General features: G+C 34.3%; 2 protein-coding genes across 2 annotated transcripts; both read left to right on the top strand.

Annotated features, from left to right (window-relative positions):
• Positions 1 to 995: 995 nt before the first annotated feature.
• LOC140885314 (uncharacterized) lies at positions 996 to 4,059 on the top strand. The gene is made up of 2 exons (XM_073292280.1): positions 996 to 1,546; positions 3,240 to 4,059. Exons 1-2 carry the CDS (start codon positions 1,097 to 1,099, stop codon positions 4,011 to 4,013), a joined length of 1,224 nt encoding a protein of 407 aa, XP_073148381.1. The 5' UTR covers positions 996 to 1,096; the 3' UTR covers positions 4,014 to 4,059.
• A 3,517-nt stretch (positions 4,060 to 7,576) lies between these two features.
• Positions 7,577 to 8,482, top strand: LOC140878942 (uncharacterized). Its single transcript, XM_073282566.1, has one exon. It carries the CDS (start codon positions 7,577 to 7,579, stop codon positions 8,480 to 8,482), a length of 906 nt encoding a protein of 301 aa, XP_073138667.1.
• The last annotated feature ends 10,687 nt before the right edge of the window (positions 8,483 to 19,169 follow it).

A 19,169-nucleotide genomic window follows, 5' to 3' on the forward strand; every position in this document is an offset into this window, starting at 1 on the left:
AGATAGAAACGATTACTAATATATACAACTCTTTGATGATACGTGCATATATATGCATATAAAAAATGAGTAAAATTCATTTTGATTCACGAACTATTGGTAAAATGTCAAATTGGTACACGAACTATTGAAAATGGTTTAATTGTTACATAATCAACTTATAAAGTCAATTTTACCCTTCACCCACATTATTTTAAAGTCTAATATTTTTGTTAAATTAAAATAGATACACGATTCATTTTTTAAAATTATTTTATTAATAAAATTATAAACATATATTTATATTTATTTAAATTTTATATTATAGAAAAGAGATCGTACTCATTGTACGAAACATCGTAAATATTAATTAATACAAATATGCACATATACACACACACACACACACACACACACACACACACATATATATATATATATATATATAACAATTGATAAATTATATATTCAAAAGTAATATATATTAAAAATATATAATAAAAGATATATATTTTTCTGTTTATCTGTGTTATAATATTATTCTTATATTAATCAAATTATTTTTGAGCCAGATATAAATCAAATTAAAAATTATATATATGTGTGTGTTTTTCATTTATAATCTATAAATTTTATGTTAGAATATTTTTTCGTATAATGATATATAATATTTTTTTATAGTATGGTAATTAGTAAATATGAATTTATATTTACAATTGTAATTAATAATATAATTTAAAAGACAAAAATATGTATGTAGTCCAATTAATCAATTTAATAACAATATTCAATTTAGAAGCAATTTAATTAAAGGGCAAAATTAACTTTTGAGTTTGATTATATACCAATTAAACTATTTTCAATAGTTCGTGTATCAAAATAATTTTTGTTGTATAAAAAATGGGTAAATACAAAAAAAAATTTGTTATTAATTAAACAGTGGATTCATCAAATATTAAGACGCACAATTTAAAACAAAATTAATTCTTCCAAAACTTGTCATGCCAAAAAAATCCCACACGTTTCTCTCCAAAAACTTGTAATTCATTCATGGCAAAAACATCCATCAGAATCCGCAAAACCCTAGAAAAACAGCCTTTGTTTTCTGCATGAAATCATGAAGAACCCCATCAAATTCCTCCCTCACTCTCCCCGGCGGTTACTGGCTCTCGATTGGCGGATCCTGCTCCTCATTCTCTTCCCCCTCACGTTCCTCATCTACCTCTCCCTCTCCTCCACCACCTCCGTCTCCGGTTTCAAATCCATTTTCGCCAATACCCATAATCCAATCCCCCCTGCCCATCCTCCGAGGATCGCCGTTTGTTTGGTCGGCGGGGCCCGGAGATTCGAACTCACCGGTCCTTCAATCGTGGAGAGAATCCTTAGGGTTTACGGTAATTCGGATCTCTTCCTCCACAGCCCTTTGGATTCCAACGCGTACAAGCTCTCGTTGCTTAAGGAAGCGCCTCGTATCGCCGCCGTGAAGATATTCGTGCCGGGGACGATACCCGTCACGGAGGCGCAGAGCCGGGTTCTCACCGCTCAGAATTCGCCCAACGGCGTGCAGGTACTTTTAAAATCTTTGAATGCAGATGCATGTTTGATTGGTTTGATGATTTTATGGTTATGAAATTTTATCATGTGTGGATTCATTCACTGTGCTCATGTTGCTAATTAATACTTTTGGTTGCTTAATTGATTGGCCTTTAATAAAACAATTCTAACTCATTTTCTTTTGTATGTATATAACACGTACAATTCAGTTATATATATGAAATATTTTTGAATCGAGTATTTGTTGTTTCACCAAAATTATAGTGGATAGTAACATATTTTTCTTAACAGAAGAATAATTCTTGTTTTTCAAATGATCCATCTTCTAAAAATGTCACGAACTGCCAAATAATTAAAACCGAATGTGTGATTTGAATTTCGATACGTAGTGTTTATTGTTTTTTTTTTCCCTAAATTTATAACCGATAAAAATGATATAACTAAAATCATTTACAAAATTCTTATGAGATCGTAGTTAAAAGTAGTGCATTTCAATGTATAAGTATGTCTGGACCGATTCAAACCATCTCACAAGTATCATGGACTTATGAGACCGTTTAAAAAAAACTTTTTAAATCAATTTAAGTCGTAGGATTTCGATACGGTTATCATCTCGTGATTGGGGTCAAGTAATTATAAATATGATATCGATTGGGGTTACAACAAACTATGAAATTTATATGATGCATTAGGAAAAAATATAGTTTAAAAAAAATATTACTTTAGTTGGTGGGTAAAGTATCAATGGATAGGTGGGGTTTGTTTGTATGTTGTAACCGTCGCTGGCTAATGATTATTGGTTGGTTGGTGTGATTTGCATGCCCTTAGATACTACGCTTCCCTTTATATAACATTAAATATTTGAATATTAATTTTCTAGTCATAACGATAACGATAGCTGGTCTTGAGTTTTGCATAAAAATAATAATAATTTTGAAAAATTCAAGTTTGGCCCCAAATTTAGTCGGCCTCGCTCTCTCGTTTGGTCAGGCCTGAGCTCATGGTTATGTCTAGAAATTCACAGGCTTTAATTAAAGTTTGGCGAATATCTTAATTGTTATGTCCTGTACGTGGTTAGGCACCCATTAATATGGGTGAATTTTTTTATTTTTTTTTATGTTTTTAAATTAAATTATCAGGGTGTGATTTTCCTACAGAAATTTTATATACACCGTATACGAGAAATATTTTTTTGGGTAAATTATCAGTTAATTTGAAATTAATAGATAAGCTTTTCATGAGATTTTATTTGATTGACAAAATTAAATTTGGTCTCCTACCTAGTTTTCTTTTTCCCTCAATTATTAGGTCCTTTTAAGTTTTCAAGCTATTGATATTTAGTCATGTACGTAAGTCTCACTTTTAGTTTTTTTTTCACCGGAGTGTTGACGAGGAGCCGGAAATTGATCATGTCTCACCAGAAATTGATGAAATGACGTCGGAGTTTTTTACACAAAGTTGAAGTTGGGACTTGGGACTTTCCTAAGAGTGCTGTTGTATGCTCTCTTAAAATGAATGTTCAATTCTAGTTGTGTCATGCACTTTTGGCTCCATATAATAATCAATCTTCCTATAATAAATTATACAATTGTTTCCTTCTCAGATATTATTATATGATTGATAAATTATTTGTATATAATATGATAAATGGGGGTACAATGGTCATTTCGTCTCACATTCAGTCCTTTTTTTCCCTCTCGTTATAGGGCTTATTGCAGTATTTCAATCTGGTAGAAGGATGCCTAGCAATGATTAAAGAACACCAAGAGAAGAACAACTTCACGTATGACTGGATTATTAGAACCCGAGTCGACGGGTATTGGTCAGCTCCGTTAGGACCCGAAAACTTTGTTCCCGGACAATACCTAGTCCCACCGGGTTCCTCGTATGGTGGCCTGAATGACCGTTTTGGCCTTGGTGATTTCAACACCTCCGTGGTGGCGCTCTCTAGACTTTCATTGGTTCCGCAACTGGATTCTGCTGGGTTAACCCAACTCAATTCGGAGCGTGCTTTCAAGGCCCAACTTGTGACTCAAAAAGTCCAATACACGACCAAACCCCTTCCATTTTGTGTGGTGACGGATCGTAGATACGCTTTTCCTCCGGCCCGTTTCGGTGTCCCCGTGGCCTCGTTATCGAGCCCCGGTCCACTCAGCGGTGCTAAATGCAGGCCGTGTAGGCCCGCATGCAGTGGATCATGTGTTGGGCCTATCATGAATGGGCTTGCTAAATGGTGGAGCTGGACTGAGTGGGCTAACAACACATTAGAGCTTTGTGATGCACATGATGAGTGGGAAAATAAGTGGGAGGAATTATTTGATAATGTGGCTGGTTTTAATCTAACCTCTATGAGAAAGAATGTTTGGGCTTTGGAAATGGACCAGTGTGTGAATTGGTTTGAGGAAATGAGGAGACGGACAGCCCAATGGATCGCCCCACAAGCTCGGGAAATTTGTGGGCTGGGCTTGAGACCGAAATGAGGGGGCATTTAAGAACATTTAATTATTTAAAAAAATTAAAAAAATTATAGTACATCTTTAAAGAAATTTTGGAAAGAAAATATTTTTATGGATGGAATTATTTTTCCCCTTTGCTTTCTTTTATTTATTTGTAAAATATATATTCCTTTTTTGCCCTTCACAAATCACACCTATAAATACGTAGGACCAAACAATTGGACAACAATGTCTAATGTCCCACGTTTGATGTGTGTGTATAACGGTCGCACTAATAATGGGCTAATTGCATTCACACCCCCTATGAAAAGTCTAAAAGGTATAAAACTTCCTTTGTAAAATTAATAGCATGTTAGACTCTATATTTTAAAAAAAATTAGCATAAAAACCCATTTGAGAGGGTATAAATGTGTCCGAGTTTGTATAACATAGGGGTGAAATGTGCTACATTTTAAAAAACTGATGGATGTATTAGTCTATTAATATTTCTTAGGGGGTTTTATGTCTTTTAGACTTTTCACAGGGGGTGTGAATGTAATTAGCCCCACTAATAATTATTAAAAAGAAAATAATAAATTCATGCAACAAATGAAAATTTCTCAATTTAAAAAACGACATTTATCTCCATGTTATTTCAAATATATTATAATTATTATTAAAATTGTATAACTCGATATAAATTCAATTAAAATCTACTTGAATTTCATTTATCTAACCAGTTAAACGAATTTGAAACATATGGATTTTATATTTACATTTATATGCATAATTAGGATCGAAGAATGAGTACATTGCCACTAATAGTCTAATATGCCATACAATCATATAAACTTCACAAATTTGTTCGAAATTGCACGATTCGTCCAAAATTTTCTACATATCTATACCTATTTATTAAATGAGAGGGGCTTAAAGAAACCAACTTGATCTCTTGATATGACTTTAATTTGAATTTCAAATTATTTGAAAATAAATGGTGGGAATTAACTAATATAAATATATAATTCATGATTTTTTAACTACTCCTCATACACTTATGACTAATATTTAACCCAAAAAATATTCATTTTATGTTCCCATAAATTTATTAGATTTTTTTTCCAAAATTAATTTTAATAAAAAAATCAAATTTTTCTTCCCAAAAATTTATTATATTCTTTTCAAAAATTAATTTTAATAAAAAAATCAAATTTTTCGTCACACATAATAAGTGTGCAAATACGCTAGTTTTGTTTGTGACCCAACCATTCGTTTGTTTGTTAAGTGCCATCTCCACCAAATGACACTAAAAAACGTGAGACATATATATATATCTCCATTTTCACAAAAACAATACTAGAAAACGTCAACGTGAGACATATATATATATCTCCATTTTCACAAAAACAATACTGGAAAACGTCATTTTCCAAAAATATAATAATACTAAAAAACGTGCAATATATATATATATATATATATATATATATATATATATCTCCACGTTCACCAAACAACGCTAAAAACGTGCTACAAATGATTGATGAAAATGGATTGTTACATAAACATTCCACTGCCCACAATTAACCATATTCAAAATTAACCAACTAGAATATCAATTATTAGCAGCCCCAAAATTAGAATATTGATTTTGCCGCATTAAAACATTGAACTAAGGCAAAGTTAGGTAGAAAGAATAAACTAAAATAAGTATGTGAAGTCAACCAAAATAAATTAAAAATTAAAAACATTGAAACTTATATACTCATGTGAGTTCATTGTAACCAACAAAAATTCCAACTAATTATTGACTGATCTTAGCTAGACGCCGTTGTTATGTTACAAAGTTGGAAACAAAAAAAAATTCAATTCTAGAAAACAAGAATCAAGTCAAATAGTTCTTAAAGAGGGGATTGGCACATCAAAGAAATATGAATATTGAAATCGAAAAATATTATCATGACTTAAAAAATGTTTGACTTTTCAGGTGTCACGCAATTGAACCAAAATATCCAAACATTAAAAGTTTTTTTTTTGAGTGTCGAAATATAAATAGTTAACATAATATATAAGAGAATGACTCTTGTAAAATGGTCTTATCTATATATGTGAGACGAGTCGACTCAATCCATACTTGTACTGAAAAATAATATTTTTGACATAAAAATTTATACTTTTTATAAGACGGATTGAATCAGATATCATATATTATAAAAATGAGCCGTGAAACGGTCTCATTGAAGTTTTTGTGATATATTAATTAAACCAAAGTTTAACAACTTAATGAACGAAAACTCAAAAAAGGTCAAGTTAATTAATTGGGAAAAAAAAAAATCATTTTCCCAATCATCTTTTCTTAATAATTGATCCGACATGACATTTATGGATACAAAGTATGTGTTGAATCTTATCATATCGATTATATGATTAAAAATTTGTGCACTTTAATTATAGTTGATATATATGAGTGCCATAATATTCGAATATTTTGTGTTGTATAATAATAGTTATAGATCGAATATTGTATTTTAATTAGCACGTCACATAGTCAACCATCACATAATAGCCAAGTAAGGTAATCATTTTCTTCAAGCATTGAGTACTAATTTTATACCACAAATAAATCCACTTCTTAAATGTGTTACCCGTGGATTAATTAATGGCATAGTATACATTAATAGGCATCAGTGGATACAGGAATTCAATTAAAAGGAATGAAATAAAAAAATCCGATTATCCGAAATATAAAAAACATATATCTGAATTCTGATTAATATATAATCATGACAAATTTAAACACATTCTAATTTCTTTAGAGTTGGATTCGAACCATAACTTATTTTCTTTGAAAAAAACATTATGTGAGATAGTTTCATTGGTCGATGTTATGAGACGGATCTCAAATTTGACTTACCGATAAAAAATCATTACTTTTTATGCCAAAATAATTAGTTTTTATTATAAATATGAGCAAGGTTGATCCGTTTTACGGATAAAGATCCGTGAGATCATATCAAACCTACTCATTTGATAGTTCAATTCGATACCAAGACTACTCTTGGCGAATTTAAACATTAATTACAGTCAAATTCATGCCCACAATAGCTCTTTTTTTTTTAGCTTTTGTTAAAAAAAAATCAATTCACAAATGATCAAATATATAAAAAAAAAAAGTAATTAACGCAGCTCAATTTTCGCGAGCTCACGAGCCGAACATCCTTAAGCTCAAGCTCGATCGGCTCGTGAAAATTGTCGGGCTCAAAATCAAGCTCGGGTTCGGCTCGATAAGCTTAACAAACGAGCTCGAACGAGTTTTTTACCGAGCCGAACTTCAAATAACTCGCAAACCGTTCGCTTCGTTTGCATCCCTATACATAACAATTGACGTCGAAAATATCATAAGTCATATATATATATATATATATGTACATTTTTACCTTTTCGTTTTTGTTTTCTATTTTTTAAAAGTGGAGTCTATATTAAATGCATGCAAGTTGCTTTGTTATTGCTCATCTACACATCCCCCACACTATATATACACAAAGTCCAACTGATCACTTCCCCAATATTCATTCCAAAGAATCAGTATACCAATCTTGAGAGCAAAAATGGCCACAAAAATGGCGAACAGGTTCCGCAGATCTCTTTCCTTCCCAAACAACCATTCCCACAGCTCTTCGAAAACCCTCCACAACAGGTCCACCAGCCTCCCTTGCAGATCCCACCCCACAGTCTCCCAACTCGGAGCTGGGATAGCCCATCTCCACTCGTGGATCGCCTCCCGGACCGCCTCCAGCGACTCTTGGCTCTGCGACGGCTTGAAGCGGCTCAACTCGGTCCACGACTCGCTCGTCGATCTTCTCCAGCTCCCTCGGACCCGCGACTTGCTAAGGAGAGGAGAGTTCTCGGCTTTCGTGGAGCTGCTTCTAGACGACTTCCTTGGCTTGGTCGACGTCTACGGGAGGTTCCAAACTCTGGTTTTGAGCCTCAAGGACGAGTGCTCGGCCGCTGAGATGGCGGTTCGGAGGAGAGACGGCTTAGAGACCGAGTCTCGTTTGAAGAACCTCAACAGACTCGGCGTCCAAATTGGTAAACTCGGCTCGGATCTCCGATGCAGAGTCGGGGAGTTCTCCCTTCCCACACCACATGACGATGAAGGATCGGAGCTCTTCGAAACGATAGACGATGTACTTCAGGTCACAAGTTTGGTTTCAGTTTCCCTTTTTGGTGGGATTTCTGCGTCATTTGCTATCAGAAAACGATCTTACATGGGGCTCATGAGATTAGGGAGATGGACCAAGAATTCGAAGATCCAAGTGGGTATCCGAAAAATCGAAGAAATCGATTTGGAAAATTTGTGGGTTTTGAGTAAGAAGGTTGAAGAAGCAAGAACTGTGTCCAAGAAACTGCATGAACTGGAGGGTTGTTTTGTAGAGATGGAAGGGTGTGGGGAGAGGGCTTTCCGCAGTTTTATCAAAACTAGGGTTTCATTACTCAATTTGCTCACATTATAATTTAAATTTTAGGGTAGCCAAAATATTTAGGTATATCATGCAAAAAAAAAAAAAAAAAAAAGAAGAAGAGGAAATTGTACGTACAGTTTAATTTGGGTTGAGATTTTTTCATGTTTTGTGGATATAATACAATGTGGAAAAAATTTAAATTCTCACATATTCATAGTATGACTTGATCAACATGGTAATTGGATACTCGATATTATAAGTGCATGGATTGCTCGCACCCTGACAAGTTAACCATATAGCATATCAGGTGATCAATTGGTCGTTCCTAAGAATTGTGCTTGAAATAGGGGCGGCCCTGAGGTAGTGCGTGACAGGCGATCGTCCAGGCTTATCTTTAGATGGGTCCCTAGTTATTTTTAAATTTGTATTTATATTAATAATTATATAATTTTGGTTAATAAAAAATTATATGATAAAAAAAAAAATTTGATTGTTTTATGGCAAAATAGAAATTAATCGATACGTAGATCAAATATGAACCGAAAATACATGTGTTCTTATCCATAATTGTCAAATGTAAATTATATCTCATTGTTATTGGGATACTTATAAGGCAAAATAGAAATTTTAGTATTTCTTCTGACTCGACGTTGCACAAGTGAGCTAATTGGCAGCAAATCATATCAGCGTAGTCACTTCGGAAAAACAATCAAAATAAAATAAATGCAAAAACACTCATCCAAAATTAAATTTCAACAATATAAATGTCAAAAATCACAAGGAGGCAGTTTTACCTGATTATTACTAATTATTTATTACATAAATTAAGTCACATAAGTTTAAAAATACATAGTATGTAGCACGAGGAAGCACTAGGAGGGAGATGCCAATTTTAAAATAACATTGGAACAAACCATATAAATCCTCAAGCCTTGACTAGATTCCCATAAACTAAATTTACAGATTAAATTATTAGCATTAACATGTGGTTTTGCTGTAAATATTCTTATTAAAAAAATTATTTCGAGCATTGGATATTATCCAATATAATTCATAGAGATTAATATATGTGGTGATAATTGAAGCATGTCGGGATGAATTGAATGTAGTACTCATGATGACATGTCAAGGTTAATTGAATTCGACATAGTCAAGGTTTGACAACTTGCATATGTTTTGTGTGCTCATAATTAATATTCTTACATTTGCATAGATACATACATACGTGTGTGTGTTCAAATGCCATTTACAATATGCATCTCTCTATTAATTAAATTTTACTTCTCTTATTATATATATAATCTTGTTTCGAATAATCTCGAACAAATGAACGGAAAAAGTCACGAGGTTTTGAAACCCTAGAGGGAAGCGAAGTTACAAAAAAAACATGAAACATGATGATCAAATTTCAAGATTTATGAGACTGAGTGAGTTTAATAGGATAGAGAGCGTTGAAGAGACATTTTTGGTTTTTACTGTAACTTGAATTATATCAAGTCAATTAATAAATTAAATAATCCAGAAACATATAAAATTTAAAGATATATGCTCGAATTTTCAACTTGACGGAGGGATCCAACAGAACATTTGAATTTTTTTGTTGCTCAAATCCCAATATAAAATTTTTTTGAGGAAAAACTATTAGGTTCAAATATACTTATTTTGGATTTCGACTAGATTTTCAACTGATTGCTATTCCAGTTGTGAGTTCAGTTGAACGTAGTTTACAAATGGACTATAGTATTTTTAGTGTATCGATGTTAATTGACTAATATATAGATGTATGTGTGGAAATAAGTCAACTAACAAATTGAACAATTATCAAGTGTCTTGGATCACTAAGGTTGCAAAACCTTGTAACTTTTTTCCATTCAATTATGAACAAGTTCAGTCGTCTGATGATTTTTCCTATATTATTTGTCAATACTTAAACTATGAATGTTCCAACAAAACAATTCCATTAAACTGATAAGTCCATTGGTTTGGACATATACCCAAAGTTGATGGACCAGCAACTCAAAGAGTGGGCTAAGAAAGACATAATAAATAATAACTTGGCCCAAGCACAAGACTTAAAAAAGCCCAAAGAACAAGAATCGACATATGCAGGAGCAGAAGTGGGTATCCAGCCTTGATCTAGAAGATGCCTCCCACCCATGTGGATGAAGATTACATCACTTGAAGATCAAAGTACACCTTGTACGTGAAAAGTTAGTTCCGACTTTGTTTGGGGCTGAGTTGTTTTGTTGAGAAACATGAATAATGAGAAAGGGTAGTATAAATATTGTAAACAAACATTGAGAATGAGAATGTATCTTTGAGAAATCATATGAATTATGTTTTGTTTGGAGTCAGCACTTACTCGAAGTAGTTCTCATTACTATTATCATTTGGTGCTCTCGTTCGTTGAATCATGAGGAATGAAGATATCGCTAAAGCCATGCGCCAATTGGAGTCCAACTTCAAACAACACTCGGATACCCAATTGGAAAATTACACCAAGCTTTTGGAAAATATATGTGGGAACCTCGGGTTGTTAAACTATTCTTAGGGGCAAACAATCGTTAAACATAAATAATACAAGATAATCAAACCGATAATTTTTTTTAAATAGAGAATATACACGAACTTCGTGCACTGGTCCGTGCACCAAAAACTCAAAATCATCAAGTTACTGGTTTCTACACGGACTCCGTGCCACCTCCGTGCTCAGGTTCGTGCACAAAAACTCAAATTTATGAAGGTACTGCCTCGTCTACAGACCACACGGATCCATGAACAGGGGCATGTACAGGGTCCGTGCACAGCCAACATAAAATCTAAACCAAATGCAAAGGTACACGGACCCAGGCATGGAGACAAGCACAGGGTCCGTGCCTTGCTAAAATTCTGAATTCTTCTAAGGCTTGTTCCAAATATGGAAAATGCATACACAACTTAAAACACCAAACCAAAACATGTATTTATTACATCCATCTAGTATTCTAAATACATGAAATCTCTAGAGTAAACAAAGTACTCAACCAGTTGAAACATTGCAACATAACATGGTTTAACATTCTTTAAAACAAGTACAAAGCTACTTGACTTCTAAACAAGTTCGATAAAGTCTATAGAACATGTCATCTGCTAAAAACCCGAGTCCCACGGCTAAAACTCTAACTCGAGCTACCCATGTTGGTTTTGACCAGCTCCTGCCCCACCTGTTGTCATGCACACATACAAAACAAAGCAACAATCGGATAACTCCGATGAGAATATAATTCCCAGTATAAACGACATAACATGCGATCTAAAGTAAATACGAATGCAATGCATGTTTAGAACATAGGCTATCAAATCTGATAACAAAGAAATCTTGGTTCTTGGGATCCCGAGGAATAAAATATCAATCATACCATCAACTCTACCAATCGAGATGGTGTCAAGTATCTCAATCCCCTGACTTTGGTGAAACTATAGTGATTCATCTAGTTCTGAAAGTAAATCTACATTCCGTGTCACTCAACTATAGCTCTCCAAACGTCTTTTGCAATCTAGGTCGTTCGACCCTCTATGCTTCATTGGTTTATGGCTCAAGATGAATGCAAACAAAAAAAAACTGATGCATCATGTTATAATCAATAAGTAACAAACCAAAACCATAAAAAATAAATCATGCTAATCAAGCAAGTCCATATAACACATACAAAGCAAACAAGAACAACTAATCATATATGTATGTGATTTAGGAAAAACTCGAAAATCATATCTATCTTGAGCGTTCTATCCCATCTGGATCAATGCATGCTTAGCCCTTTTCTTGAATCGTAGAAGCTCCAAGTCTGGAAAATCTACAACAAGATCTTATATCATAAGCTTCCCAACATACAATTCAATCTTCAAATGACAATGATTGCAAACCTTGCTCAATCTTCTTATCGATACGAATCTGAATTCTCGAGTTCAAATAGCCTTCAACACCCATCTGAAATGAAGTGCATACAAGCTAGAAATATCAGTTTGCAACTCAAATCATGCTTAGCTCCATTAACTATATGAAAATCTCGACAATTCTTGAACCGGCGACGTAACGGCTAAAAACCGGCAATCTAAACTATATCTAACTCAATCCAACAATCCAATATCATTTATAACCATAATATATCAGCATGAATCTATCGAATTTCAGCAGCATCAGAAATGGTCATGTTCAAAAATTGCTTCAAAAATTTATAACAAATCCGAACGGCGTTCTTTTCCCGATCCGTCTTGAAATATATAATTTATGCTAGCTCAAGAACATATATAACCAATAATAATCAAATTTCATATTCAACCCGAAAATCAAACATGATAGAACTTAATAAAACTTACATCGAAACTTAGCTCTCGGAACGGTGATCGCAAATATATGTTCAATTCCAAATTCTGACGGCCGTATGACGAAAAATCGAAGCTTTAAGAGAGTGAAAATGGCATGAGGTGAGTTTCTGAGTTTTCTTCCCTTCCTTTTACGTATAAGCTGGTGAGATAATGGTGGAAATGAGATATATATAAGCTGTTTTGTAGTTTAGTCCCTAAACTCTTTGTTATTTGCAAATCAGTCTTCGATCAATCTTTTTAATTCAATTTCAATCCTAAATAATTTAAGAATATTAGAATTTAAATCAAAACTAAAAAATTCTCAAATTAAATATTTTCGAATTAAAATTAATATGCACTGACCACAAAAGTTTGAAGGACCTATTGTCGCAGGCCATACAAACCCTAGAGCAACACCATTATATGCAGAAACTGCACGGTTTCTAGTTTTTCATTGAATATAATCCAAGAAAAGAAAACTCTGCAGCAGATTTTTTTCTAGAATTCATGAGCCAGAGGACAGTCCAATACAACCGGCCTTGTTCATGGCCATTTCAAGAGTTGAGTTTGCCTTACTTGACACCCTCAGGAAAGAGAATCAGTCTACACCAGAATTATTGCTATTAAACCAGCGTCTTAGGAATGCCGAAGGAACTGATTCTCATTATTCCATTAAAGAGGGGCTGCTACTATATAAAGGAAGATACCTCTTATCTATTAATTCATCTCTGAAGGACCTCTTGTTACAGGGATTTCATAGCTCCCCAACAGGGGGACATGCCGGTGTCCACCGTACGTTCATGCGCCTTTCAACAAACTTTCATTGGAAGGGAATGCGTCATTCAGTTCAGGAATTTTTTTTCCAAATGTTACATCTGTCAGACTACTAAATGCTCCAAAGAAAAATGTTTCGGCTTATTGCAACCCACTGAAATTCCAGCCCAGATTTGGAGGACATTGCCTTGGAATTCATAATTGGGTTATCACGTTCTAAGGGGAATAAGACTATTTTGGTGGTGGTTGATCGTCTCACCAAATATGCCCACTTTGGGCCCCTTCCACCATCACACACAACTAGCCAAGTAATCGAACTTTTCTGTTCAATGGTAATCAAGCTCCATAGGGTGCACAAATCCATCATATCCGATAGGGATCCCATTTTCAAAAGTCACTTCAGGCGCAAGGTTTTTGAACTAATGGGGATCAGACTCCGCATGATTTCTGCATATCATCCCAAATGGACGACCAAACAGAGGTGGTAAATCACTGCATTGAAAAATATCTGAGGGCATTCACTACAGATAATCCAACTACGTGGGTCTCGTTTCTTGGTTGGGCAGAGTATCATTACAATACAAGTTATCATTCATCTATTGGTATGACACCTTTTCAAGCTGTATATGGAAGAGTACCACATACTATTCCTTTGTAGGTGCAGGGCAGTACATCATTAGCAGTGGTGGAACATGACCTACGGACTCGAGATGAAATTCTCAAAATCTTAAAAGAGCATTTACAGCAAGACCAAAACAGAATGAAACTCCAGGCTGATGGACACCGGAAAGATGAAATTTCAAGAAGGGGATTTGGTCTTGGTGAATCTCGCCCCATATCGACAAACCACTGTTACTAAGCGGCTTTATCCTAAGCTTTGCAAGAATTATTTCAAACCTTTTTCTATCTTAAATAAGGTCGGACATGTGGCTTACACATTACTATTACCAACAACAAGCCGCATCCATCCTACCTTCCAAGCTTCTCAACTCAAACCTTTCCAAGGAGAGGCTCCTCTCATGGTGGAAGAATTACCAGAGTTCAGTGTTAACAACCAACCTCTTTCAATTCCAGTTGGTATTTTAGCCACTCTCTGCATCAACCACATGGGGAGAGAAATGAAGAAAGTCCTAGTTCAGTGGTCAGGACAGTGCCCGGAAGACGCCACGTGGGAGAACTTTATTGAGTTCTGCTCGATCTATTCACAATTTCACCTTGAGGACAAGGTGGTGTTTGAAGAATAGGGGAGTGATAAGCCCATTGGTTTGGACATATACCCTAAGTTGATGGACCAGCAACTCAAAGAGTGGGCTAAGAAAGACATAATAAATAATAAATTGGCCCACACACAAGACTTACCAAAGCCCAGAGAAGAAGAAGCGACATATACAGGAGCAGAAGTGGGTATTTAACCTTGATCTAGAAGATGCCTCCCACCCATGTGGATGAAGTATTATGTCACTTGAAGATCAAAGAACACCTTGCACGTGAAGAGTTAGTTCCGAGTATGTTTGGGGCTGAGTTTTTCTGTTGAGAAACATGAATAAAGAGAAAGGGTAGTATAAATATTGTAAACAAACATTGAGAATGTATCTTTGAGAAATCATATGAATTAAGTTTTGTTTGGACTTACTCGAAGTAGTGCTTATTACAGTTATCGTCAAGTGAAATATCTTTTGATACAATCACTTGCAACCAAGAAGAAAATCCAACAAAAGTTCAAGTAAATGGACGAGAACAAGAGAAAGAAAATCAAGCAAGCTTATGGGCTGCCGAATTTGCTTGTATACACATTTGCTTCAAAGAAGACATTCTTGTAAATCGTTTCTCTAATGGATTGAGTAGATTAATATACCATATGGATCCAAGGATTAGGTCGAGTCATTCACAGCACGAACCACCTCCAAAGAGTCTGAATAATCAAAAAAATTAGAAGTATAACAGCTTCTACATAATTTCAAACCATGTATTAAGGCCGAGCTCAATCCTAGCCACCGAGCTTGGATTTTGGATTGAAATAGCTGTGGTAGCCACAATGTTTCCTCGACAATCACGAATCACAACCCATATATATAGAGTAACAGCCCTTACAAGCATCAAAACCCGCGTCTCAAAATTGTCTCGGTGAAGGTTCCACCCAATAACAACTCGATTCTGGATTGGAATTCAATTCAATGTTAAGCCTTAAACACATATAAATCTCGATTGGTGATATTATTGTTTTTAATGCATTAAAATATATCAAAAATTGTGTTTGGTAATCACAAAACTTGGTTCTTTGTTACTAATGTTTTAAATTAAGACAACGCAGATTTTAGATTTTTTTCCTAGTTGAGTTCGAAAGCTCCGAAGATGTGTTTATATGGTCCGAATGATGTCACTATGAAGTCCAGACAAAGATGTTTGGAGGCAACGAAGTGATTGGGTTCGGAAGCTTCAAACGCTTTCTCCATAAATTCAAAACAAAAGCTATTTTTAAGGCACAAAGTATGAATTAAAGTTTTTAAGATCCAAAGATTGGATCGGAAGGTCCGATCTCTCAAGTTCATCAGTTGAAAGATTTGCGAAACAATATATGTAAAGATAGGTCGGAAGCACCAAAGGAGTTCGGATCCGAACTCCTTGCCCTTGAAATAGGTGGAAGAAAAGGAAGTTCCAAAAAACAAATGGACAAATTTTCAAAAGATGACATACGTTTAATTTCTCAAAATGTTAAAGCTATGAATGTTTTGCATTGTTTTTTAGATATGAGCAAGTACAACTGGATCTTGATGTACTCCTTGGCAAAGGAAATTTGAGATAAATTGGAGATTTTGCACGAAGGAACCAACCAAGTGAAAAAAAATATTGATCTCTTTAAACTCAAATACGAGACCTTCGAGATGGATCCTAAAGAAGATGTTGATACAATGCTCTGGAGACTCACAAAAATCATCAATGAGTTTGCCCAGCATGGTGAAACCTATCCAACCAAACATGTTTGGAGGAGAGACCTATGAGCACTGCCTACAAAATGGGATGCTAAAAGAACAACAATCATTGAGTCCAACAAAGGTGACGCTGCCTCCTATGACCTTTACGAGCTTCATGGGACCCTAAAAACCCATAATCTTGAAGTATCAACACTAAGGGAGAACAAGAAGGATGATTATGAAGACATGACACTATTTACCAGAAAGTTAAAAAAATTCAACTGGAGCACCAAATACAAGAATGACAAAAAGGTGGCAAAAAAGGTAACATGGTACAACCGTCAACAAAATGATCACTATGAAAATGATTTCCATCTTAGAAAGAAGGCATACTAAGGCAATATAAAGGCACTCATAGCTGCATGGAGTGATAGTGATGATGATGAAGAAGAATTCAGTCTCTGGATTATGGTCAAATTGGATGACACCGAATCCGATGATGATGATGAGGTACCTTATTATGATGAACTTCTATGTTCTTATAGTAAGAGAGTTGACATAACTAAATCACTTAAAAGACAAATAAACAATTGAAAATTTAATTAGAGACTAAGTCGCATGAAAATATAAGATTAAAGAGCAACATGATAAACCTAGAAAAGGCATTTGAGAAATTCAATGTTAGAAGTGGAAAATTGGATAATCTCTTATGCATGAAACTTTTTAGCTTTGATTAGGGAAGATTATGATATGACGATAAATCTGCAAGCTTCTCAAGTTTAATAGCTAAAGCTAAAATTAAATCACCACGTACATGTACTTACCGTTGTAAGATATGACATATTAGACCTAAGTTTAGATCTCTTAGACATCAATAAAATAAATAAAAAGAGTTATTTGGAATGGATCCCCATGTTTTCCATTTCTCTAACAATGAAGGACCCAAAAAAAAGTTGGGTACCAAAGTTCAACATGAATCTCAATCTTGTAAGGACAAAGGAGAAATTGTTGGATTGGTTAGTGTGGGTAGAGGAGGGGTAAATACACACTTCAAAATTTTTGCCTCAAAAAATCAGTTCAGTTGAGTTGTCAACTAAACCACTTGTTCTTTATTGGTTGTTAATGTCAATCAGCCAACAATATTTGTGAAGAAATGGCTAACTGACATATAATAACACTAAAAATATGGCTCGACTAAAAAAAATAAAGAACACAAGGAATTGTTTCTGAATGTTCAAATACTTAACAACTCCTACGTCACACCTTATTCCTTTTGAGAAGGTATACACTAGAAGATTTGAGAATTAAAAAAAAATTTCGAAACCCTAGTTCAGTAAAGATGATGCGAATCTAGGATGCATGGAAGACAAACACGACTATGTTAAAATCGTACCCTCAATCCAATAACAAAAAGATTCTTTAATATTGTCCCGACCTTTTGAACAAGCAAGTTTTCGGATATCCGCCTCTAATTTACTTGAAATTAGCAACAGATAATCACGAGAAGAAAACAATAAATCACAACGGAACCTCCAGAAAACTTGTTTCTGACAATCTACGAAGATAATCAATTGACAAACGTCACAAGGTTGTTAAACTTTGATAAGTTTGATTTGATAAAAACAAAGCGAAACTTTGGCAAAATTCTACAAAGAATTTTAAGAATTTATATAAATCAATAATTCAATAAATCATAATTGTTCTATGTTCTCTCATGAATGAGAAATTTACAATATATAAAAGAAATAAACTAGGAATCCTATTAGAATTAGACTAAAGATTTCTTAGTTGGATTATAATTCCAAAATCCTAAAGATAATGCAAAACTATTGCAAAAGATATCAAAGATATCATCTAGAAGTTTCTTAATAGACTTATAACACTCAAAATAGGAAAAATACTACCAAAATATAAAAAATACTCAAAATTCCACGCATACATACAAACATGCCGAAGTGTGTGTTTTTGGAACGGCGCGGGCGCGCGAGTGGAAGGCGCGGGCGTGCAACTTGAATGGCGTGGGCGCGCATAGGCTTTGGACTTGCTGACTTATTTTTGTATTTTCTCCAAGGTTTTATTCACTTCCTTGATCTTTTTGGACTTCAATATTATTATAACTTCCACCAAAATTATCTTCAAGCAGTCCAACTTGATTCCTATGAATTGCAAATCCTTCAATTCTTGACGGCAAATAACCGAACAATTCTTGAAACAATATGAATCCTCGAACACCTCCAAGATTCATATCATACTCCCCTTCTTCAAAAAGATTTGTCCTCAAATCTTGCCCATTATCTACAAAAACCATGCAAGAATTATAAACTTTAAAATTATTTTCCACATGCATTAATGTACCTTGCTAACTCAAAATCATATCAAGACACACGAAATTTTTCATGCACAAATTAAACACCTCAACATCATTAACATGCAAAAACATGATTATTACTCCATTAAGCATTACAAACACTAATTCCTCCCCTTATTAGACCTATTTAACACCAACACAATGTTCATAGTTAAGTACAACAATTTCTTTCTAGGAATAAGAAACAATGCACTTGAAATATGCCACTCACAACTCCACTCGATATATCTCTTCATGTGTAACCTAAACAAATATTCATCAATTAGACTCATTCTTTTGAATCTCTCAAAATTACACTTCAATCTCAAGAAACATACTCCCTCAACAAGAAATTTATTCA

This window comes from Henckelia pumila, chromosome 2 (genome assembly GCF_033568475.1).
Source record: "Henckelia pumila isolate YLH828 chromosome 2, ASM3356847v2, whole genome shotgun sequence".
Lineage (NCBI taxonomy): Eukaryota > Viridiplantae > Streptophyta > Magnoliopsida > Lamiales > Gesneriaceae > Henckelia > Henckelia pumila.

Coding starts and splice junctions, on each gene's coding strand:
- LOC140878942 (XM_073282566.1), top strand. CDS start 7,577: ATGGCCACAAAAATGGCGAACAGGTTCCGCAGATCTCTTTCCTTCCCA.
- LOC140885314 (XM_073292280.1), top strand. CDS start 1,097: ATGAAGAACCCCATCAAATTCCTCCCTCACTCTCCCCGGCGGTTACTG. Junction 1,547..3,239: donor ATTCGCCCAACGGCGTGCAG/GTACTTTTAAAA, acceptor CTCTCGTTATAG/GGCTTATTGCAGTATTTCAA.